Here is a 26,234-nt window from a genome sequence, read left to right on the forward strand (position 1 = left end):
AACACACATAATTTTCTGAACATTTACCTGGCATGACTAATCTGTAATAAGTGGATAAAAATCCTTTAACTATCTTTGTAAATATCCTAGGTTTGAGAAAGAGAGGAGAGGGTCTTTCCTTAAAAGCGTCCAAAGTCTAGGGTTGGGGACATAACTCAGTTGGTAGAGTTCTTCCCTAGCATGCATCAGGCCCTGGGTTTAATCCCCAGCACCATTAAAAAAAAAAAAAAAAAAAAAAAAAAAAAAAAGCCAAAGTCTAGCCGGGAGAGATGGAAATATAAATAAAAAGTGTAAAATAACAAGAGAAAGATCATAATAGGTTTACTCACAAACTGACATGTTTTAGGGATGCATGGAAATTTGTCACCAGCCCAGAGACAGGGGAGCATTCCAGAAGAAAAAAATTGTGTGTCACAACTTGAACTCACTGGGCAGGAAGATCAGTTCCCGGCCTTAAAAAACGGAGACCAGACCTTGTACAGAAAGTACCTCAAAGAACCACTGTCAGCTACAGCTAGTGAACATTTCCACAGGTTACCATAGTGAATGCTTGTCCAAGAAGCAAGATGAGGGACTCAAACAAGAGACATTTGTCGAAAATTATCAGAGATCTCTAATACTTTTGTGTTTAAGCCTTAAACAACAATGGAACTGAAATCCTGTTTCAGCCAAAAGCCTCACTTTCCTCACAACACTGCAAGTGTTGCCTTTTGCTGAACCGATTACTCAACCTGTGGAGAGCTAATAATTTATGCCGCCCGGATCTCGGCGAGAGAAAAGAGAACCAATAATGGCAGGCAAAGCAGAGGCCTAGTGGGTCCGGCTGCGGTCTCCAATTTCTTCTGAGTTTCACATTTTCTTTAGATGATCATCAATCTAAATGGTCCTCATACCTACTCCTTGTGCTCGCCCTTTCCCTCCTTCTTTCGCTCTACCAGGTTCTCCAGTTTTCAGGAACCAGAGTTAGTAGCTGACCAGGTGCTCCCCAGGCCAGCCTTTTCCCCACGCCCCAGCCGCAGCCGCAGCCCCGCCTTCCCCAGCCCTCGCGGTCTCAGGCACAGGAGCTGAGCGGAGGGGCGGGGCGGCTTCGGGCGGGGCGGCGGCGCAGGCGCAGCGGCACTGGGCTCGCCGCGCTGAACTGCAGCTATGGAGCAGGCACCGCCGGACCCCGAGAGGCAGCTGAAGCCTGCGCTCCTGGAGCCGCTGGGTCGTCCCGACGCTGGGCTGGAGGCTGTGGCCCTTGAGGATTCAGGAGGAGTCCGGGCTGGAGCGTGTCTGGAGGAATCCGCCGCCGCCGGCCCCCTCGTCCGGTTCCGCTCGTGCCTGAGGGCGGACTCCGGCGCCGCCGGTGGCTGAGCGAGCAGCCGGCGGCGGGGCGGGAGATGGTGGGGTGGGCTCCGGCAGGACCGCGCCGCCGCCGCCCGGAACCTGGGCTTGGCACCCCCCCGCCGGCCCCCACCGAGCGGAGCTCTGCTTCCTCCTCGCCGCATCCCTGTGGGAAGCGCCGCCTCTACTCCCGGCTTCTCCGCCCGCCCGCTTCTTCCTGGCCGGACGGACCCCGCAGCGCTCCACTCCGGTGGCTGGAGGAGCAGCTCTCCAGCCAGCCTTTGCAGCCCCTCTTCCATTTTCCCTTTTCCACCCGGCCTCTCAGGATCTCGCTGGCCGGGCGCTGAGGCGAGGGAAGAGGCTGGGGTCGCCACGGCAAAGATTCCTGCTGCCACCCCCCTGCGGGGGTGGCCGGGGTTCCCGGCTGGGGGGGCACCGTTCTGGGTGAGGCATCCACCACGGTGAGGCCCCTGAGCCGCTGCCTGCTGCCCCTCGGTGCTGCTGCTACTACCCCGCCTGCTGTTGCTCCTCCATCTCCGGATCGGATCACGGTGAGGGAAAGACGAGCCAGGAGAAGGCGACTTCTGACAACGATAATAGTTATGCACGAGTGCGAGCTGTGGTGATGACCCGAGATGACTCAAGTGGTGGATGGTTACCCCTTGGAGGGAGTGGACTAAGCAGCGTCACTGTCTTCAAAGTCCCTCATCAGGAAGAGAATGGCTGTGCTGACTTTTTTATCCCTGGAGAGCGACTCAGGGACAAAATGGTAATGAATAGTGTATCTATCACTATAAGTTTAGGATATGGTCTACAAAATGGATTATCTATTTAAATTTATGATTAGTGTATTACTTACAAGAATAATTTTTTCTTGTGACTCTGATTGTGTTCCTGGAGCTATTTTTCTGTTAAAGACAGTGAAATATGACAGTTTTCAGAACTGGATCTGACATACACATTGGATGTGTGTGCTGCTTTTCTGTTTAAGCTTAGTGCAAGAACATTAATGAATAGCACCCCCCCCCTTATTAAACCATTTACATAGTGCTTCCCTTCTCTCCACTATTTCCTGTACCAGACATTAGCAAATGGTAGTTCAGGCCTACCACATTTTTAAAATATGAACTATTAGCTAACAGTGGTTTTATATTTTTAAATGGTTCATAAAAATCAAAGAAGAATCATAATTTTGTGACACATAAAAGTTATGTGAAATTCAGGTTTCCTTGTCCATAAATGAAAGTTTATTAACTATGACTGAAATTGTTCATTTATGTTTATTTGTGACTTTTTTTACTCTATATAAAGTCAGAGTTGAGTAATTGAAACAGAGACCATGCATATCTGACCTCCCTTGCTGGAAAATATTGCTGATTCCTGCCCTAGGCTCTTATGTTCTCAGGTTCTCTCTTCATTCCCCATATTAATGTACTTGTTTTAGGATCATAAAATTACAAGGTGGCCAGCCTAATTTTTAATGCTATGATCTTCCACTCAGATAGATGTTTTCTTACATTTATGTGTTTTTGTAATATTTGATAATGTAAGTTATTTGCTCTTTCAGTTAGTGTGAAAAGCTCTTCATGATTTGTTTCAGAGTCAAAACCAATCATATATAAAAAGCTGAGTGATGTAGTATCATTTATGCATAAAGGAAAAGGAGAGCATAAACAACCAAAATGAAAAGTGCTTGAAATTTTTAAGACCCTTGAAAGTAACTAGAATTCCCTTTAAATATACATTTGTGAACCAGTTTATGAGGCTGTTTAACTTATGTGTTGTATTTGTGGAAGTGTGTTTCAATAAACAATTCTTTATCCAAAAAAAAAAAAAAAAAGAAAAGAAAAAAATAACTTCTTAAAGTTTGTTTAAAAAAAAGAGAACTGGTCACATTTTAATCTTTGACTTTTCCTGGCTTGTCTTCCTTTGCTCCTGAACACAGCTGAACACCAAGGGGCCGGAAACATCAGTAACAATAATGGAGGAAGATGATGGTGATGGAGAGGTTCGGCCTGTCACTGCCCCACGACATGGCCATACAAGACCAGTGAGTGACTAATGACCTGGTGTGCACATCTGTGCATGTGTGTTTCAAGAAACAGCTGTTTGTGTTTGACTTTCAGAGATAATTTCAATAAGCCTTCAGGATTAAAATATTTTACTATGAGAAAATTAATTTAAGATTAAATTAAAGTTTTTAACCTAAAGAGCACTCATCAAAAACCACTTTTTTGAAAAATAAAAATCTATGGCTTCTTTAAAAGTTAGAATACTTAACTCACTGGGTTTTTTCTTTCCATGTTTTGCCCCCTTTTCCAGAAAGGTCATCTATTGCTCTGTTTATTCTCTGTTTCATAATGTGGGTAACTCTTCTACCTAAAACTTAGATCTCTTTCCTCTTCCCCAGATTATGTATTTTATTTCTCATTTTGACATTTCTCTCAAAGCCTTGATGGCATTCTAAAGACAGTTGAAAGTGAAATTCCTCCCCAGCTGAGGAGAATTTCAACAGTAAAGAGCTCAGATGGAGCCAGGGAGAGAAGTACTAAGGGGGCTGGACTGTGATGTGGTGGCTCGGAGGACTGCCATTGGATTCCCAATCTCATGACAGATGGCTATGTTTTCTATATTCCTTACGACTGGCTCTTTGAAGTGAAAGGGAGGGTAGGCGTTATATTTGTGTAAAATGTTTTGTGGAAACTAGTTATTTCATCGTCAAGATTTCTAGTCTTTTGCATTTTCTCTTTTTATGAAAAACATTAGTTTTAAAGTGTGCTGCTATGTTGTTTTACTATTATATTTTTTTAACTTTAAAAAATATTTTTAGTTGTAGATGGACACAATACCTTTGTTTTATGTAGTTATTTTCTCTGTGGTGCTGAGGCTCCAACCCAGGACTTCACACATACTAAGTAAGCACTCTACCACCGAGCTACACCTGTTATACTATTTTAGATCTGGGCACACCGAAATTTTATTCATAGGCCTGCTATTTTGCTAGTTATCCTTTTTTTTGGCACTTTGGATTGAATCCAGGTATACTTAACCACTGAGCCACATTACCAGCCCTCTTCATTATTTTTTATTTTGAGACAGGGTCTCGCTCAGTTGTTGAAGCTGGCTTTGAACTTGGAATCCTCCTGTCTCAGTCTCTCAGTTGCTGGGATTACAGGCATGCACTGCTGCATCCAGCTACTAGTTACACTTTTAAATACATTCATGCTATGGCAAAGATAAATGTTTCACATTTTTTTCACTATATGTTTTTTCCTAAGTCTGAAAGCATGGCATTCCTTAGAACAACAGCAAAAAAATAACTTAGTTTTGGTTAAAAATTAAGGAATTCTCTGAATAGTGTTCCAATAAGAATATCTGAAAATATTTTTTTTCAAATCTCAGTCATGAACTATATCTCTGCATATTTCCACACAGTCTATAACTGATGCTCTTCCTGCACGTCTTGGTGACGCGACTGTCAGCAGTGCTGCCAAGTCTTCAAAAAAACAGAAAAAGAACACAAATTGGACCGATGAGGAGATTGTGGCGAAAATAAGTATGTTATCTACTTTTTATATTATTTATAAGTTAACATTTCTTAAAACATTTGACCCAAGTCTGGGATACAGCTCAGTAGCAGAGCACTTGCCTGGTGTGTGCAAGACCCTCAAGCCTTCCACAGCACTGAAAAAAAAAAAAAAAACAGTTGAACTGAAATATATACCTTTTATTTTAGCTAAGGCAGAAAGAATAACTGTTTCTTATAGAAGTAATGGCTTCAGTGCAAATGTAGTGAGCTGGGCATGGTGGCACATGACTATAATCCCAGCAATTTAGGAGACTGAGGCAGAAGATTTCAAGTTCAAGGTCAGTCTGGGTAACTTAGTGAGACTCTTGTCTCAAAATAAGATATAAAGGGCTGGGCACATAGCTCAGAGGTAAAGTGCCCCTGGATTCTACTGCCAGTACCACCCCCAAAAAGTGAAGGCAAAATATTATTCATTTTGTTTGTTATTGCATTTGAAATATATTATGCATATTATGCATATATATTGATAGTGAAGTCAGTCCCTTCGGGAGCAATACTATTTCCTATGAGCCAAATGTAAAGGGTCTGAACATGGACACAGTTGGAAACCTTATCAAAGGAGGTTTGTATATATTTGTCCAGACCTATAGCTTTTCAAAATAGAAACATTTAGTCATAAAATATATTCAAAGGAAAAACACATTTTCCATGTCTCTCTAAAATCACTTAATATCAGTGGCCTGAATCAAGCATTATAAATAATGTAAACAGTTCCAGGAAGGAGGTCACAATAATGTCTGATTATAAGCCCCCACTAACTATAGTTATAGAGAACAATGTGATGTAAAAGCTCAAGGACAAATACTTTAGAGATGGGTGTTATAAGCACTTATGTATTCAACATTTATTTGTTCTGGATTCCTCAGTATTTTCCAATATAAAACTGCTTTAACTCTGTGACATCCTAGAGATATTTGTATATAGGGCTGCTGCTTTTAAAAATAAACTAAATTAGTTTAGTGTGACTATTCATTTGTGACCTTTAGTTATCACATCCCCTGTCTTTATGCCCTTAGCTTCTTGGTTTGAATCTTAGTAGCTAACTTGAGATTGAATTACCTACATAAGATTATTTATGTGAGTTTCCTTGACATGGCCCTGTCTTCTTTTATATTGAGTAAGTGAATTTTTAATGTGATTTTCTTACATTTTGACTTTACTGGTCATCAGAATTCACACTAGGGTTTTATATCCAACCTCCTAATTTTACCATTTCTTGGTCATTACTTTGAACATTGCTAAAACAGATATATGATTATTCCATAGTAGAGTAATGTCTGTAGTAGGAGGTGATTTCCTAAATATATTGAAAAAAGATATCCTGGAATAGTCAGAAAAGTCAGTTAGGATTATTCATTTGGCTATCATTCATTTATTATTACTGATAGTTGTTTCATAATTTATCATTAGTGTATGATACATGCAGTGAGGAAGAAAAGTAGAGTGCAGAATTTCCCACGAATTGCCAAGTTGTTGTTTGTTTTTGAACCTAGGGGTGCTTTACCACTGAGCTATACCCCAATCCATTTCATTTTTTTTTTTTTTTTTGTTTGCAGACAGGGTCTCACTGAGTTTCCAAGACTGGTCTCCAGCTTTTGATTCTTTTCCTTCAGCTCCTGGTTATTTGGGATTTCAAGCATGTGCAGACTAGAACATTCAATTGTTCTGAAATGTCATGATGTTTGAGAAAGTGATTGATTAAGAGTCCCAACCTAATGGAGAGTATGTGTCTTCTTGTTTCGAACACACTTTTGCTTTTCTTAAGTTTCTTCAGTGTTTTGTTTGGAACCATTTATTGTTGAAACTTGATGTGTTTGAAAACCACTGTTTTAAAATCAGTAGAGTTTATTAAAAGGAATGGTGATAGTAAAATTAATTTGTTTTTAAAATACTTGACTGAACTTTCAGTGTTGTTTTTGTTTAAAATAGGAACTAAGGTGAGCATCGGTGACCCTAAAACAAAATATACAAGATATGAAAAAATTGGACAAGGGTAAGTGATTATGATTGTATTATAATATTCACTACTTACTGGGTATTCAACATGAGCTCTCCTCCCTCCCCCACACCAACATAAGAACTCACTGTATTCAATGAGTGGTACCTTAGGGGATTTGTGTAAATACATAATGCAATTGTTCAAAAACCCTACATGTTAACAATGACTTTACATCATTGTTTCTTCTTGAATGTTATTTCTCATAGATGGTAAGGGGTTATTAAATGGAAAAGTTGCCCATGACATGTTTAAAAGCCAACTTTATTGCAGGATTATAGGCCATAAAATCTTGGGGCTGGGTATGAAGTTCAGTGTAAAGCATGTGTCTGAATTACATGAGATCTTGGCTTCCATCCCTGGCATTGCAAAACCAAAGCAAAGCAAAGCAAAGCAAAGCAAAAACCCACACATTGATCTGGGCTTGCTGGTGCACACCTATAATCCCAGCAACTCAGGAGGCTGAGTTAGGAGGATGGCAAGTTTTCAGCCAGCCTCAGCAATTTAGTAACTAAGATAAAAAGGACTGGGGAGTTAGCTCAGTGCTAAGGTACCCCTGGGGTTCAATCCCAGTACTAAATAAATAAATAAATACACAAAATGTTTTTGAATCCTATTATTGAGTATTGATCTTTGAGTCTGCCACTCTGATTTTGTTCAGTAATTTGTTTTTAAACTGTGCTAAGCTCTTTCCTGTATTGCTTTAGAGCAAATGAACATGTTGAATTTTTATTGTTACTAATCTCTAGAAAATGTTCTATGAACTTAGAGAGAATTAGTAGGATTTAGAATGAGAATTTTTTGAAACATCCTTAATTTCTTTTTCAACAACTAAATTCAGTTCAGCACTGATTTTAATACTAACAAAAAATTGAAAATCAACTGAATATTTTGAACATGATAATGTTGAATAATTAATAACGAGTGAATAAGAATCATGCCTATGTATGTGGATAGGTATCAGAAATCCAGGTGAATTATTTATTAGTTTGTTTGTGGTGCTGGGGATTGAATCCAGAGGTGCTTCACCACTGAACTAGTTTACTTTTCAAGCCTCTTTACAGGTGTGTGCCAGATGAATTTTTAAAAGCAAATTGCAGAGAAATACCTAAACAACTTCATGATTGAAAGTATAGGAAAGCGCTTAGAAAGTCGCACGTCAAATACAGATGAACACCCAATGCAGGTTCCCTGAGGTGGAGGGAGAATGCTGCAGGCAAGGGCACACCAGAAACTTCCAGGTGCAGTTGTTTGTTTCTTAAGCAGGGAGCTGTCAGAATGAGTGTCTGTTATTCTGCTGGGAGCCATCAGCCAAGTAGGTATGACAATTTCCTTGCCAGCGCACCACATGTTAATTGTGGTAATGCTGGCAAGGAAATAAAAATTGCATCACTGGGTCAGGACCTTTTCATTGTCCTGTTAGAATATCTTTCCAAAGTACCTTAGGCTTATGTACATTTTTTGGATACATATGTCCTTCCGCAGCACTAAGTCCTGATGAATCCAAATTTAAAAAGTTTAGAGTAAAAAGTGTTATTTTAAGTTTATCTTTGGGGAATATATACCCCTTTCCAATAATGCCGCAGTCTCTGGCTGGGCACAAATCACGAGTCTCCACACAGCTTGTAGATTCAAACAGCAATTCTTTATTCCCGAACTCACACCGGCCGTCTACAAACACGTTCTGGGGGAATCCACGTTCTCTGCCCAAATCCACACTCTGCCCAAATCCACTACTCCTGGGCTTCTGTCTTCCAAAATATACTGTCTGACCCTAAGAACTCAAGAGGAACTCAGCAGCAGGATACGCCCTATTCTAAAGGGGGAATACCCTAATCTCCTATTATGCTAAACCGCCCTATTCTAAAGGGGGAACACCCTAAACACGGATCCGCCCTGGTCCTTGAGCAAGGTCACCTTACATGCAATGTCCTGCAAAATGTTCTATTTCCATGAGTCCTTCCACTAAAGAAACATGGGGGTACGCTGGCAAGGAAATTGTCATACCTACTTGGCTGATGGCTCCCAGCATCTCCCCCCTTCTGATTAATTAAACAACAAGTAATGTGGCTTAAGGACGGTGTCTGGTAGGTTGTCCAGTTCAACATATGGTCCTTACCCGTCATTGGAAAACTGACCTTTAGGCGTCAGCCTCCTGTCTTAGGTTGATACCACTGCAACTGGATCATACCCGTCACTGACTACCGGTCCAGCATACAGCCATACTTGTGGATAGGTCTATGCACCAGTGGGGGGGGTGAGGTTCTTTGCCTCACCTCTGTTGGCCCCCAAATTTGGCCTTGGTGCCAGTGGGGGAGTGGCGTTAATGTGGCTTAAGGACCGTGCCTGGTAGGTTGTCCACTTCAACATATGGTTCTTACCCGTCATCGGAAAACTGACCTTTAGGCAACTGACCTTTAGGCGTCAGTCTCCTGTCTTAGGTTGATACCACTGCAATTGGATCATACCCGTCACTGACTACCGGTCCAGCATATAGCCATTGGCCCCCAAATTTAGACCATCACTAGCAGAAGGGAGGAGGATACAGAAATGCCACGACACCAAGCCAATTGACAGTTTTTTTGGAAAAATTGCATCATTGGTGACACCATCAGCAAAGATCACTGGTGACACCATCAGCAAAGATATGCCAGCATTACCACAATTCGCTGTACCAAATGATAGTTACATAGTCTAGGCAAGTTCTGTAAGCAGTTCAAAGTGGAGGAATCTATCAATATGTCCGTCTCCTCCCAAAGTCCGTTTCCTCCCAAAGTAAGTTGACTCCTTGATTGAGCATACTTGTTGAGTTATATTCATTGGGATGAAGATAGGAATTCTGGCAATGATGCTAAAAAGACATTATCCTGAAAAGAATTATTAAATATAATGAAAAGGAAAGGTGAAAGTAAACAAACAGATCTGTTAACCTCCTTAAAAAACAATCCGTTTACCTGATTTAAATTAGTAAACAAGCAGATCTGTTAACCACCTTTAAAAACAATCCTTAACAGCTGTTTACCTGATTTAAATTAAGCCATTTAAATCACGTGAATAAAAAAAATAATTTGGATCCATATTCTCATGAGCGCTCCTCATATATGAAATATGGACATACGCACACACAGACATATAACACAAAACACAAATGTGCAAACAAACGTACAACACATAAGATAATAATAAAGGCCTTGTAGCTTTACCTAGGTGAAATCTCCATTGCAATGTTTAAAAACTCCACAGTCAAAAAATAAAACTGATCAAAAAAACCAAACCATTAACCTAGGTTTGTATGAGCTCAAAAAATAAAAATAGAACCTTATGATGTGGAAAAATGCAATAATAAGATAGATATTGAAAAAAGCATCCTGGTTAATCACAGTTGCAGATGTAAGAATGGCCAAGCTGGAGTTCTGGATATCAGCTGTTATGGATTTGAGTCAAATCATCTTCTTTTCGATCTGTAGAAATCGTTTTAGTTAGTCTTTCTGGAATCCAAATCGGCTGCTGTTCTCCCTGTGGAAACACACAAACGGAGCCCCGACTCCAGACAATCACTGGGTCAGGACCTTTCCATTGTCCTGTTAGAATATCTTTCCAAAGAACTTTAGGCTTATGCACATTTTTTGGATACATATGCCTTTCCGCAGCACTAAGTCCTGATGAATCCAAATTTAAAAAGTTTAGAGTAAAAAGCGTTATTTTAAGTTTATCTTTGGGGGATATATACCCCTTTCCAATTCCCTCTTTTTGCTTTAATAAGTACGTTTTAATAGTTTGATGAGCTCTTTCAACTATGCCTTGTCCCTGTGGATTGTATGGAATTCCTGTTATATGAGTAATACCAAATGATGAGCAAAATTGTTTAAAAGAGGTAGAGGTATAGCCAGGACCGTTATCAGTTTTTAACTGTTTAGGAACGCCCACAGTGGCAAAATTTTGTAAGCAATGAGCTATAACATCTTTAGTTTTTTCTCCGGCATGAAGGGAGCCCATCAAAAATCCGGAAGAAGTATCAACTGTAACATGTAAATATTTTAATTTTCCAAATTCTGGCAAGTGTGTGACGTCCATCTGCCAAATATGGTTAGGTATCAGTCCTCTAGGATTGACTCCAAGATTAACTTGTGGTAAAAAGGTCACACAATTTTGACATTGTTTTATTATATGTCTGGCTTGTTCCTTAGTTATTTTAAAACGCTTTTGTAAAGTATTAGCATTAACATGGAATATTTTATGAAAATTCGTAGCTTCTTCTAGTGTAGAGAAAATATGTATGTCATGTGTAGTTTTATCTGCTAAATCATTGCCCAAACTAAGGGCTCCAGGTAATCCTGTATGTGCTCTAATATGTCCTATAAAGAATGGATCTTTTCTGTCCCAGATTAGACTTTGTATAGTGGAAAACAAAGAGAAAACAGTAGAAGAAGGGGAAATCCTACCAGCATCTTCAAGAGATACTATAGCATTAACTACATACTGACTATCAGAAAATAAATTAAATACAGAATCTTTAAACATTAAAAAGGCTTGTAATACTGCATTAAGCTCTACCTTTTGAGCTGATTGTTTGGGTACTAAAAATGTAAAAGTTTGATCAGGGGTAACTACTGCTGCTGTACCATTATTTGACCCATCAGTGAATATATTTGGAGCATTCATGATAGGGGTTTTTCTTGTCATTTTTGGAAAAACTACAGGATGCTTAGACCAAAAAGACAACAAAGGATTAGATGGTAAGTGATTATCAAATGAAACATTAGATTTACACATGATTATTGCCCAAGTATTTAACTCATTAGCTAACTCATCAATTTGATCCACAGTATATGGAGTAATAATTTTATTGGGAGAAATTCCAAACACTCCCTTCGCTGCTTTTATTCCTTTGAGTATTAATTGTCCTACAGCCTCAGGATACCTAGTAAGAATAGTGTTAGGAGAATAAGATAAATGTATCCACAATAATGGACCTTCTTGCCAAAATACTCCTGTAGGAATATTTTTTGTTGGTAGTACAATAAATAATAAAGGCAGACTTATATCAATTCTATCCAAATGTATATTTTCCATATATGTTTCAATAATTTTCAATGCCTTTCTTGCTTTAGGAGTTAACATGCGAGGTGAGTTTGGATCTGATGGACCTTTTAGAATATCAAATAAAGGTCCCAACTCTCCTGTTGGTATGCCTAGATAAGGCCTTATCCAATTTATGTCTCCCAATAACTTTTGAAAGTCGTTAAGTGACTTGAGTTGATCTACTCGTATTTGAATTTTTGGTGGACGGACCATGGTTGAGGATAATAGAACTCCTAAATAATTAATTGGAAAATTTAATTGTACTTTATCTATTGCTATCTCTAGATTATAATTTTTTAATAAGTTTGTAAGTGTAGCATAACATTCCAGCAATATGTTTTTATCTTTATGTGCCAATAATATATCATCCATATAGTGAAATATTTGTAGTTCAGGATTTTGATTTCTAAGTGGCTGGATTGCTTTATTAACATATATTTGACACATAGTTGGACTGTTAGCCATCCCTTGAGGGAGTACTTTCCACTCATATCTCTGATCAGGACCTTCATGATTTAATGCAGGGATAGTAAATGCAAAACGTGGACTATCCTCGGGATGAATTGGAATTGAGAAAAAACAATCTTTAATATCTATGGCTAAAACATGCCAGGTTTTTGGCAAAGCAGACAATTGAGGAATCCCTGATTGAGCAGGTCCCATAATAACCATCTCATTATTAATGGCTCTTAAATCTTGCAATAATCTCCATTTACCAGATTTCTTTTTAATGACAAAAATGGGAGTATTATGGGGAGATATGGAAGGTTGTATATGTCCTTCCACTAATTGTTGTTTGACCAGATCATGGGCTACTTGTATCTTTTCTTTAGTCAGGGGCCACTGAGGAACCCACACTGGTCTTTCTGATTTCCAAGTAATTTTTATTGTCTCAGTGGCCCTTTCTGAAAATCCAACCCATGTCTGTCTGCTCCTTGATCTATTTGAATTGGTGCTGCTATATCTTGTCCTTGTTTTCCTAATCTTTTTTCTTTCCTAAAACCTTGTCTAGCCCTAGTAGTGGGCGCATTAGGATTGATGTTATTTGTTAACGTCAAACCTAATTGATCTAGGACATCTCGTCCCCATAAATTTATAGGAAGATGATCCAATACATATGGCTGTATAGTTCCCTCACATCCTTCAGGATCCTTCCAATCTAATACCATTGCACTTCTATGGGGATTAGTAGCCACTCCTAGGCCTCGAAGCGTTTGAGTGGCTTGTTGTAATGGCCAATGTTTTGGCCATTCCTGACTAGATATGATGCTAAGGTCTGCACCTGTGTCCAGTAGCCCATTAAAGTCGTGTCCTTGAATATTTAGTTTTAACATTGGGCGAGAATCTAAATTTAAAGACAACATAGCCCAATCTACACCTGTGGAGCCTAATCCCCTGGAACCTCTTTTTACACTATGACTAGGAAATTTATTATGTAGGCTGGGTATTATTAACAACTGTGCTATTCTATCTCCAGGTGAAATTACTGATATACCTCTTGGAGAACTAGCTATAATTTTTATTTCAACTACATAATCGGGATCAATTACCCCAGGACTTATCATAAGTCCTTTTAATGTAGATGAACTACGTCCCAATAATAAGCCTACTGTCCCTTGGGGAAGAGGTCCTTTTATTCCTGTGGGAATGATTTGAACTCCCATCTCTGGAGTTAGTACTGCTCTGGCAGAGGCGCAGATGTCCAACCCTGCGCTCCCTTGGGTTTGTCTGATGAGGGATTTAATGGACAATGTGTCCTGGGCACTACTCTGATGGTGTTGCTGGGTTCCTCCACTGCCACGTATATTTGTGGTTGTGGGCCCCGGAGCATTGGGCCCCCTTGACCGTTTTTTGGCAATGGAGCCTGATGCCTTTCTCCACGATATCGTGGGTAAATACCTGGTCCTTGTCCGTTTTTTGATAAGGGAGTACCCTCTATGGTAGTTTGAGAACGGCATTCATTAGCCCAATGTCTCCCTCTACGGCATCGTGGGCAAATACCCGGTATTCTATTTCTTTGATACCTAGTTTTGTTAAATCCTCCTCCTATGGGGCAACTCCTTTTAAAATGTCCTGTTTGTTCACAATCATAGCATGTTTTTGGCCTGGCATCTAAAGCCTGTTGTACTGCAGCTGCCAAGACTTGCCCTTGTTCATTAATATCTCTGCATAATTTAATATATGTGTTTAAATCTTCATGTCTCCATGGTCTAATAACCTCTCTGCAGCAACGATTTGCTTGGTCATAAGCCAGTTGTTTTATTAATGGCATTGCTTGTTCCGTATCCCCAAAAATTTTGGCAGCCGTTTGAATTAGCCTATCTACAAAGTCAGCGTAAGGTTCATTAGCTCTCTGTATTACCTTAGATAGCTGACCTTGTAAATCTCCATGTCCTTGTAAAGTCTTCCATGCCCTAACTGCGTCTGCAGCAATTTGTGCATATATAGCAGGATCATATTCAATTTGTTGCCGCTGACCCTCATAAGGTCCTTTCCCTAGCAACATCTCTAGATTTCTTTGAGGGTAACCGGCTGCTGCATTTCGCCTAGCTGTCTCTGCGCAAAATTCCTCATTGGCAACCTTCCATAACAAATATTGTCCTCCATTTAGCACAGATTTACACATGCTAGCCCAATCTGCTGGCGTCATGTCCAAGTTAGTAATGGACTCGACCATGCTCACCGTGAAGGGAGCTTGGGGACCATAGGTTGTTACAGCCTCCTTTAACTGCTTCACTGTTTTAAAATCTAAAGCACGGTGAATTCGCTGCCCTCCTGCCTGCTCAAGTACAGGGCATGCTAATCTTCGAGGTCCTGTCTCAGGATCCCAATTATCAACTACAGGGTTTGAGGGCCACTCAGCTGTCTCTATCGGTGGGGCTGTTGGTTGAATTACGCCCTCTTGTGATAAAACGGAGTTAGTAACAGCCTCCTGTTGTGGCCTTTTTCCTAACAACCCCTTTTCCTTTAAATTTTCTTCCTCTGTCTGACTAGCTCGAGAGACCTTCTCTTTTGCTTGATCTAAAATGTCTTTCTCCATGTTCTGAACCTCTAACAATTTACTTAAGATCTTTTCAGTTTGTTTTAATCTACTATAAAGATAACGCAACCCAATAAGATAACACAAAACGAAACCGAAACTGAATGAAACAAAAACGGAATAAAAAATCGTTGTATCAATTTTCTCTTCCTCAGGGCCGACAAACTTCAAGCCTTTAGTCAACCATTTTTTCCAGTTTGCCTGAGAAATTTCTAGGGATAGGCAGCTTGAAAGAAAAACAAAATAAATCAAAAGAAGAACACATTGTTTTTTGAAATGGTCACCCATTCTCTCGCCTTCCCTCAGGGGCGAGCAATTTCACTTACCCCCAAGCTTCAGGCGTTCCGCGTACCAGCCACCAAATGCCGCAGTCTCTGGCTGGGCACAAATCACGAGTCTCCACACAGCTTGTAGATTCAAACAGCAATTCTTTATTCCCGAACTCACACCGGCCATCTACAAACACGTTCTGGGGGAATCCAGGTTCTCTGCCCAAATCCACACTCTGCCCAAATCCACTACTCCTGGGCTTCTGTCTTCCAAAATATACTGTCTGACCCTAAGAACTCAAGAGGAACTCAGCAGCAGGATACGCCCCATTCTAAAGGGGGAACACCCTAATCTCCTATTATGCTAAACCGCCCTATTCTAAAGGGGGAACACCCTAAACACGGATCCGCCCTGGTCCTTGAGCAAGGTCACCTTACATGCAATGTCCTGCAAAATATCCTATTTCCATGAGTCCTTCCACTAAAGAAACATGGGGGTACGCTGGCAAGGAAATTGTCATACCTACTTGGCTGATGGCTCCCAGCACTTAAGCAGGGAGCTGTCAGAATGAGTGTCTGTTATTCACTCTTTTCTTTATCTTTTCCACTATATTTTTGTAGGTCTGGAATATTGCAAATCAAAGTTTTAGCTACAAGATTACCTCCTCTTTTCCCTTTCCTTTTCCTGTTTTTAAGGTGCTAAATCTAAAAATTAACGGTGAGAAGGGAAAGTCTTTGGCTATTATAAATGGCAGTGATTTAAAAATCTGAATTCTGACTGTGTCTTGTTTCCTCTAGGTTTTCTGGTACGGTTTTTATTGCTATTGATGTGGCTCTGGGGAAAAAGGTAGCAACTTTTTCATACTTCTAGATGTTCTATTAGCTTTTTGGTTAGGAGAAAAACTAGATAAAGCTCAGCATAATCAATAGGAATATACATTTTAGTTGGATATATGTTGTAAGAATTAATCTATATAATTTTATAGCCATTCTCACATGAGGGTGAACAAAGAAGGAATTATGTCATTAATAAGCAAATATTTTTTAAAATGTTTTCCCAGGTTGGAGTGAAAAGAGGATTAATTCCTGGCACTGGACTGATCTTAGGTTGGTTAATCAACTTCAAGATAAATCTGAACATATTTAGGATTCGGGTAGTATAAAACACTGTGCATAGTCAGTGTGCAAGTGAAAATATTAATTTTTTTGTCAGCTATAATCTCACTATGTAATATCATGTGTTACTATAAATTAGTGACTGGTTGGTGTTTGTTATTTTCTAAGAGAACTAGGAAAACCATTTTTTTTCAATTCTGTTTCCATTATAGGTTATGATTAAACAGATTGACTTAAAGAAACACTCACAGAAGGAATTGATCCTTAATGAACTTTTGGTGATGAAAGAACTAAAGAACCCTAACATAATTCACTTCTTGGACAGGTAAATACATTTGCAGTTCTTTTAAACATTAGGATAAAAATATGGAAATTTATAGTCTGATGGTTCCATGAAGGATAGCCACTTTGAAGTGTCAATAGTGAAAAGTAAACTTAAAAGAGAAAGAGGAGAGGTGAAACTAGCCTACTCCAAGTTAGAAGGTGCTTTTGCCACAAGGATACTACTTGGCAAGTGAGAGCAGGCATCTAAATGAAGCACATTGCTGATGATGTGTATATTCATGCAAATGATCAGAAGCTAAAACATTAAGAAATGGTCAAATGGGATTCATGTCTTAACCCACAGAGCTGACCAGCAGACAATTCTTAAACATTTGCATCAGTTTTATTTCAAATGCTGTTCTTCATGGCAAATTGTATATGTTTATCTTTTGGCTCATGTAGGCCAAGTGCTGTGGTGCACACCTGTAATCTCAATGACTAGTGAGGCTGAGGCAGGAAGATTGTGAGTTCAACAACATCAGTGAGGCACTAAGCAATTGAAGGAGACCCTGTCTCTAAATAAAATACAAAATAGGGCTGGAGATGTGGCTCAGTGATTGAGTGCCTCTGAGTTTAATCCCTGGTACCCCACACCAAACAATAAAAAGGTAGTATAGATTAGCAATTGATGTTTGTTTTTTTTTTTAAAGATGGAATGGAAAATTAAGTATATCATTGAATATTGTTAAAAAGTTTTCAAATATATGAATGAAAGATGACTAGTAAAAAATGATACTGGTTGATTGCATTATGGTTACAAGGTGATTTTCATCCGCATATAAATTTGTTTAGGATGGAGAGATGATAATATATTTTGAGACTTTAGCCCTAATCATGGAGTCTGGAGGTCTGCATTCATGGAAATAAATTATCAGTACATTTCTCTGCTTTTTAAAATAATATTTCAAGTCAGCATGGAATGCTGGTTAAGATAAGCCATAGGAGTTGGAATCATTAGAACTTGACTTCAGATGCTGATTCTGTCACTTTCTATGTGATCTTAGATGAGTTCCTTCACCTCTCCAAGCCTCTGTCTCTGTATCTGTAAAACAAGACCAATAATCCCTATATGATAGGGTTATTTTGGTTGGAAAACTCCAAACTATACACCAAGACTACTATTATGGGCCAACTATGACTTAAAAATCATAATGAATATCATAATGGCCCTTGGACTTTTTTGTGCTGTTACATAGTAACTTTCCAGTTTTCTTCTTGGCTCTCAAACTATTAGCTCTGTAGTTTTATTATTATGACGCTTAATATTTGAACTCTTGAACAAAGAGGGTCATATGTTTAAAAAAATAAAACGTATGTTTTGTATGTTCTGTTTCTAGTTACCTGGTTGGAGATGACTTATTTATAGTAATGGAGTACCTTGACGGTGGGCCACTCACTGATGTTGTAACCGAAACCTGCCTGGATGAGGCGCAGATTGCTGCTGTGTGCAGAGAGGTGAGTTTGCTTTCTTTGGGATAAAGCAGAGTGGTGTGTGGTCAGCAAGAGATGAATTAAAGGAAAGTTGTTCTGCACAGGGAATTTTGGTTGTACACATCCTCTGCAAAATATCCCATACTGTTTCATCTCAGATGAGCATTTCAGGCCTTCATGTGTAGGGATACCTTAGGAATGGGGGTTAGGCCCTTTTTTATTCCTTTGCCAAATTGGGGATTGGATCCAGGGGTGCTCCACCACTGAGCTACATCTCCAGTCCTATTTATTTATTTATTTATTTAGAGACAATCTCAAAAGTTGCCTAGCTTGGCCTCGAACTTTTGATCCTCCTACTTCCACCTCTGGTGTAGCTGGGGTTACACACATGCCTGGTTAAGGTCTTTGAAGAACTAAATTCACCTGCAATCTCCTTATAGTCATCACAATAGTTTATCATCCAGACAGTGCACTTTTGAGAACAAAGTGGGGTGCTTTTAAAAATATACCACTCAGCCAGGTGTGGTGGTGCATGTCTGTAACCCCACTGACTCAGGAGGCTAAGACAGGAGGATTTGCAAGTTCAAGGCCAACCTCAGCAATATAGGGAGGCCCTAAGCAACTTAGTGAGACCCTGTCTCAAATTAAAATGTAAAAAGAGCTGGAGATGTCGCTCAGTGGTAAAGTCTCTCCGGATTAAATCTCCAGTGTCCCTTTTCTGGCACCCACCCCTACCCGCACCCCCCTCCCAAAATAAATTGGGAACGAGAACTGTCACAGACAAACAAGTCACATTTATCTTTAATATCAGTAAGTCTGCCTCTGGCTTTATTGAGCTCACGGAAGGTGAAGAAACTAGTAGTTTCTTTATGTTTTTTAATGAATTTCTTTTTGCTTAAGCTAGTAAAGTTTTCCAAATTGCCTAAGTATAAGCCCAAAACAAGTTCCATCTGTCTCTCCATAACTTGTTCTATAGAGGGGACTTGGGATAAATATTTGCTTATTGTCACTGAAACTGATTCTACTTTGTCTTGATGCCACAGGATCATTGTCATAAATGACAAAATTATTAAAGTTTATGAGGGACTATGGTGTAAAACATAGTGAACATAATATTTCTTAACAGAGTATATTTGGTCACTTAAAAAACTAATTAAAACTTAAGAATTTATCCATTAATACTTTGTTTTTCTCAATTTTTTCATAGTTGATATAAAGTCTACTTTAGGAGTTGTTCTAACTGCATTCACTTGGGGTTTCTTTTATGTGCCCAAAATTTTAACTTGTGACTAGTTTATTTCTACTTTTTGTATAAGTATTTTTCTCTGGCTTTATTCTTTCAAGAATCTGATTAAATGTCTGGAAAATATAACATGAAAATACCATTTATATGGTTTTTCTTTGTATAATAGTACAATATTTGGAATGGTATTTTTACTAGTTACAAATAATGTACAGACTTTGTTGTTCTACTCCGATGGGAATGAGAATAAAAAAATACAACTCACTTTTCCCAAGTGAATTTTGTATTCAAAAACTATGGGGCAAAGAATTTTTTAAATCTCACTTTATTCTAGTATTTAAGGAAGGGGGGTAATTTATCTTCACTTTTAAAAAAGTATTTTTAATTGTAGATGGACACAATAACGTTATTTTATTTATTTGTTTTTAATTGTGGTGGTTATTTTGTTTCTTTGTTTCAGCTCTGGGGATCAGACCTACCTCAAACATGCTGGGCTCTACCACTGAACTCTACCCCTAGCCATATATTTTCCTGGTTGGTGTCAGGCTGTGAAGATAGCTTGACCTAAAATCTACCAGAGAAGAAATGAAGAGGACAGAACATTATATTGACAACCCCCCTCAATGCAACCAGACCACCCTCCATCTTGCCTGCTTCTCTTAGTGGCTCACAATGATGAGACTTCTGAGTACCTCAGGTTTCAAATGCAAATAACCACAAGTTTATCCTCTACTGTGGAAATAATTTCTAAAGAATTTAGGCTCGTTTACCAAGTGCTTTGTACTCCTAGGCATTTAAACCTGAAAAGGCCTAGATATTATATGGACATATCCTTCATTTTAGAAGAGACCATAAGTTTTAAAAATCCATGGTAGAGATGGGGGATGTAGCTCAGTTTGCCTAGCATACACAGTGCGCTGGGTTTGATCACAGCACTGAAATAGAAAAAAAAAAAGAAAGAAAGAAAGAAAAGGAAAATAATTAGTGGTGGATGAGTTGGGCACAAGACAGGTATCTGCAGTCTTAGTATCTGCTTGGAAAGCTGAGGCAGGAGGATTGTTTGAGGCCAGCCTGGGCAACATAGAAAGGCCTTGTATTACAAAAAAAAAAAAAAAAAAATCACTGGGAAAAAAAAGGGCTTAGTAAGACATTATTTAATAATGCCTCTAGATGAGATCAGAGTGTGGGAAGGGATCTTCTTACTAATTAAGGTTTTATGTCTTCAGAACTCTGCATATGAGGGATGTTTTTCATTATAAATGTTAAGTATTGCAGGGTCTTTGGCTGAAGACTACAAACAGTGCTCAGGCCACAACTACTGCTATAATGACTCTGTGTGAGCTAGTAAATGGAACTTTCCAGGACTGTTTCATTGATACGTGTTTTCTTGTGTTCAGTGCTTACAGGCATTGGAGTTTTTACATGCCAATTATGTGATTCACCGCGACATAAAAAGCGACAACATATTTTTGGGGATGGAAGGATCCATCAAACTTAGTGAGTAACAAGTGAAGGAAAAGCATTCATTGTTTATTTTCTATTATGCTTTCCTCCCTTCTAAATTAAAAAAAAAAACCCTTTGTTTGTTAATATTTTTGAAAATTAAAATATGGAAGGAGGGGGCTAGAATTTAGTGGTAAAGACTATGAGCTGGGAACTGAACTGGGTTTAAATAGCAGAGGTGCTACTACTTGCGCAGTAATTTTGGGCAAGTTAATCTCTTTGTGTGTCTTTTCTCATTTATTCACTGAGGAAGATAATAGAACCAATCTCAGGATTGTTTTGGAGGTTAAACATGTAAAGGACTAAGAAGCAGTGCCTCGGCCTGTGCTAGTGTGGATGCTGCCTTAGAGATCAATTTGCAGTTGTTTCCGCCATCTGTTAGTTTTTCTCGTGGTACTCTTCAGCATTCTCTGAGTTTTACTCAGGATAGCCTTTTCAGGAGAGGGCTGTATGACCCTGACCTCAGGGATGACAAGGAAAACATCCGACTTTTCCAATGTTCTTCTGTATGAGACACAGCAGAGTCATGCAAAACAAGTGAACTTCGTTCCCCTGTGTCCATGGGTTTCTGGGTTTCTGCCATGCCCTCTGGAGGAGTGAAGCAGAGCTATTAAAGTACATCCTGTAAAAGTTATCAATCAGGTCATCAAAATAAAAGACTCTACCTTTACATTATCTTATTGGGCAAGTTGGGAATAGATAATCATATACATTGTTGGTGGAGACATATGAAAATGGAATTAGACTTTTTGGATCATGTTTTGTGGTGAGTCTGCCACTTACTAGATGAATAATCTTAGGGTGAATTAACTAAAAACATATATGTCATGGTTCCCCTATTTGTAAAAGAGAATAATTTAAATAGTAAGCATACCTGGGCCTGGGATTAGTGGAGCACACCTGTACTACAGTGGTTTGGAGGCTGAGGCAGGAGGATCACAAGTTCAAAGCCAGCCTCAGCAATTTAGCAAGGTCCTAAAGCAACTTAGTGTGAGACCCTGTCTCAAAATAAAATATTTAAAAAGCGTGGGGATGTGGCTCAGTAGTTAAGCACCATCAAAAAGAATAAAAATTTTAAAAAAAGGAAATTACCCAGAACAAATTTTTTAAACTTACCTTTTAAACTTACCTATTTCATAGGGTTATCATGAGGATTAGATATTTTTACAAGGTGCTTGAATGGTACCTGGCTTTTATAAACACTCCTTTTTATTGTAAATATTATTTTACCTAACAGTTTCTCTTTTCAGTATTCACTCCTATCGAATTACTAAATATAAGCACCACAATTAGTAAAAGGATATTCTATGCAACATGGTAAAGAAAAACTAAACCTGTCTTCAATATCAAACAGTAAAGAGATGGTAATTTGCTTTGTTAATACACCATAATATATTAGTTTTTTAAATGAGGCAGATAAATGCACTAATATGGAAGGATCTCTTAAATAAACCTCCTTCAGTTTTACTAAAATTTTTAGGATAAAATGTATTATTGAGAACAAAAGCCCACCTAATAATTTGCACTCTTTTGTAGGAAGAAGAAGCAAAAAGTGGCAGTATATAACATCACCAAAATATTCTAATCTCAGTCTGGACTACTTTATTATTAAATTCTTTAAATAAAATAGTCCAGATGCAATTATGTCATCTGAGGTGAACTCTTCTACAAAACCATATCTGGAAGCTATTAACTCTAGATGTTTTGTTTTTGTTTGTTTCTTAGCCAACTTTGGGTTTTGTGCTCATCTCACCCCTGAGCAGAATACATGCACTGGCATGCTTGGAACACCCTACTGGATGGCACCAGAAATGGTGCTGGGGAAAGCTTATGGCCCTAAAATCGACATCTGGTCCCTAGGGATCATGGCCATTGAGATGCTGGAAGGAGAGCCTCCATACATGAAAGAAGATCCCACACAGGTAAGACCAGTGTAACACCAGCTTCACCGCAAGAACAATACTTTCCCTTAAAGTGTAGTCGGAACTTCCTTGTGTTGTTCATTGGCCAAGAATTTAGGATCAAATCTTGATAAAATCTAACCTCTGCCCTTACTTTGTATCTACAAGTCACACTGCTTCTGAGTTACAGAGCTGACCATGTTAGCTAAGGAGTGTAGGAGTTTGTTAGTCGCTGTATGGTTTCCTGTTTGGGGTGTAAGTAAGCATGGACTCACCTTTCTACGTAGTTGAAGTCTCCTAGGTATGTGCCTCTCTCTACACAGTGAAGGTACTTTTCTTACCCATTTAAGTACCCTGGATATAGAAACCAGGTTATCCACTTTGAACTTCAGCCTCTGATCCCCAAGGTCCAGAAAAGAGGAAAACAAGATGACTCCTCTGAGAAAGCTTTATCATATGTGGCCCAATACCATTAGTAATTAAGGAAATACAAATCAGAACCACAGGACACCCCTTTACACCAAATGTCAGACAATAATCAGTGCTGGTGAGAATGTGGGAAAATTGGAATTGTTGGCCAGGCACAGTGGAATGTATTCAGTATGATGTTATAAGGGTAGACACATGACATTATTCATTTTTCAAACCCCACAGAATTATATAATACAATACAAAGAGTAACTCTAATATCAAGTGTCAGTATATCTGTATTTGTTCATTTGTGGTAGAGTGCTTGCCCAGCATGCACGAGTCCCCAGGGTTCAAGGCCCAGCACCGCCAAAAAACAACAAAAATGTATTTCTGTATAGATATGTATACACATAGATATCCTTGTAGTAAGTATATTGCACTGTAATCAAGATATCAATAACAAGAAAATGAGGGGCCAACATGGGAACATTTCAGGATCCACATTTTAAGATCCAGTAATCATTTGGAAAAAGCATTTGCAATTTGTCTTTTCTGTTTTGAGGAAGGTCAGCGAGATCCCTTGAAGTGTTCCTCCTGTCTCACAGGCAACTCAGCGAGGGTCTCTATTGTTATACAAAAAAATCCATTATTAGAAATAATTTCATTTCTAGAAACTTAAAGGTAATAATAAAAATTAAAGAATTCAAAGATTTTCTAAAGGGGATTGGTTAAATTATGAAAATACCCATATTAAGGCACTATTCAATTTAGCCATTAGAATGTTTTTATGGTCAGTTCTCAGGAATGATGAAGCTGGCATAGAGCTTTTGAAGGAAGAGAGTTTCAGTAGATCCAAATCGTTTTGAAATGTGACTTTTAAAAAGCTTGCGAAGGTTTAACAAGCTATAGTCCACATGGGTCATAGGATTGTCACCATCTTTCGATATACTTTTATGCACCCCAGGTGGGGTTTTTGTTGTTGTTGATTTTGTTTTCTTTAAGTAAATATATTGCATTTGTACTTCAACCCAGAAAAGATGAAGCTGCCAGGCCTGGGGGCACACACCTGCAATCTCATCTTCTGGAGAGGCTCAGGCAGGAGGATCTCAAGTTGGAGCCTGCCTGAGCAACTTAGAGATACCCTGTCTCCAAATAAATGACAAGAGGGCTGGTGTAGATAGCTCAGCAGTAGAGCACTTGTTTGCCTAGCATATTCCTGGATTCAATTCCTGCACCACCCCCTACAAAGAAAGGGCGGGGCAGGAGGCGAAGAAAGGAGTGAGGAAGGAAAGGAGGGAAGTCTAAGCAGGAGGAGGAGGAGGAGGATGAGAAACAATAAAGGAAGGGAAGGAGGGAGGATACAAAATTCAAGCAGGAAGAGATAATGATAACCTCATTTTACTCACTGTAGTATTTATAGTGATTGTCTTTGCAGAATTCAGAGGGGCTGGCAATGTTGTTCAGTGGTAGAGTGCTTTGCCAGCATGCACAAGGCCCTGGGTTTGGTTCCAACACCAACACCACACACACACACACACACACACACAAAAAAAAAAAAAAAAGTTCCATAAACTTGATAAATTACATTATAACTTGTTGAGCTACCTTAGAAATGTCATAAATGCTATAGCCAAAGGTTGCACACCTGTAATCCCGGTGACTGGGGAGGCTTAAGAGGGAGGAACACAAGTTTAAGGCCAGCCTCAAGAAATTGGTGAGACCCTATCTCAAAAATTAAAAAGAAGGGTTAGGGATGTAGCTCAGTGGTAAAGCCACCGTGGGTTCAACCCTCAGTATTCCACAACCCCCCCATTTAAAGAATGTCACAGATGTTGTTCTGTTTTTAGGCCTTACACCTCATTGCCAACAATGGAGCGCCAGGACTTGCGAACCCGCAAAAAGTTTCCCCGGCATTTCTGGACTTCTTGAATAAATGTCTTGAAGTGGAGGTGGACAAGAGAGGTTCAGCCAAGGAATTACTAGAGGTAAATTTGGAAATGATGTGATTTGGGGGAAATATTGACTCAACAGAAAGTTTTCATTTCACTGTTCATTGATCACTACCAATAAGGCAGCTGCTACATTTTAGGGTTTCATCTGCCAGGAGTAAAAGTTTAATTTCGAGATACTTTGTTTTTGTGTATTATCAAATATTGTGTCCATTTGATGCAGGTGTGAGTGTATTAATGGGCTGTTTAACTGTCGATCTTTAGAATTTAGAACAATTAAAACCAACTGTTTTCAAAACAATTTATGAAAGTTATGGTTGTGACTAAGAGAAGCTTGGGAAGGTATTAAAATATGGGTTGTTTACGTCAATTGTATTCATAAGTAGTCCTCAGGCCTTTGTTGAAAGAACATGTTTTGCTTCTAAATTATGCACTTTTTGTTTCCTCCCTTTGGCAGCACCCATTCCTGAATATGGCGAAACCACTCACAAGTTTAACGCCACACATCTTGGCGGCCAAGGAGGTTCTCCAGAAAAACTACTGAAATGTCATCCTACTCTTTTGATTTTCTGGAAAAGAAAATGTTAAAAACTTTAAAAATTAAAGTGTTCATTGTTTTAAATGACTGGTACCATTTAATTTGCCATTTTAGCCATGTTAAGTGGACAACTCAGAGGCATTCATTACACTCACAATATTGTACAACCTTGTGTTTAAAGAACAGTTTTGTCCCTCCAAGCAGAAGCTCTGCCACCATGTAAGTAAGAACTCCCATTCCTCCTCCTCCACCCCCTGGCTGCCACCATTCTTTTTTTTCTTTTATTTGTTCTAATTAGGTATACATGGCAGTAGAAGGCACTTTGACACATCATACACAAATGCAGTATAGCTTCTCATGTTTCTGTTTCTACGTGATGTAGAGTCACATCAGTCATGTGGTCACACATGCACCTGGGGTAATAATGTCTACTCTTCTTCCTACCCCACACCTGGCTCCCCTCCTTTCCCTCCCCTCTGCCTAATCCAAAGTAACTTTATTCTTCCATAGCCACGC

General features: G+C 39.1%; 1 protein-coding gene across 8 annotated transcripts; it reads left to right on the forward strand.

The window, feature by feature from the left end:
- The first annotated feature begins 1,126 nt into the window (after window positions 1-1,126).
- On the forward strand, window positions 1,127-25,728 carry LOC143640810 (serine/threonine-protein kinase PAK 2-like). Of its 8 annotated transcripts, none has more exons than XM_077108382.1 (10): window positions 4,188-4,241; window positions 6,472-6,637; window positions 6,845-6,908; window positions 16,364-16,409; window positions 16,631-16,743; window positions 18,080-18,197; window positions 20,814-20,913; window positions 22,645-22,841; window positions 25,079-25,216; window positions 25,638-25,728. In XM_077108382.1, exons 5-10 carry the CDS (start codon window positions 16,634-16,636, stop codon window positions 25,722-25,724), a joined length of 750 nt encoding a protein of 249 aa, XP_076964497.1. In that variant the 5' UTR covers window positions 4,188-4,241; window positions 6,472-6,637; window positions 6,845-6,908; window positions 16,364-16,409; window positions 16,631-16,633; the 3' UTR covers window positions 25,725-25,728. The 8 variants fall into 8 exon arrangements, with proteins under 8 accessions (XP_076964502.1, XP_076964501.1, XP_076964497.1 ...); XM_077108381.1 differs by lacking the exon at window positions 4,188-4,241 and adding an exon at window positions 4,821-4,882; XM_077108383.1 differs by lacking the exons at window positions 4,188-4,241; window positions 16,364-16,409 and adding an exon at window positions 4,821-4,882.
- Window positions 25,729-26,234: the final 506 nt, after the last annotated feature.

Source organism: Callospermophilus lateralis, unplaced genomic scaffold (assembly GCF_048772815.1).
Source record: "Callospermophilus lateralis isolate mCalLat2 unplaced genomic scaffold, mCalLat2.hap1 Scaffold_6373, whole genome shotgun sequence".
NCBI lineage: Eukaryota > Metazoa > Chordata > Mammalia > Rodentia > Sciuridae > Callospermophilus > Callospermophilus lateralis.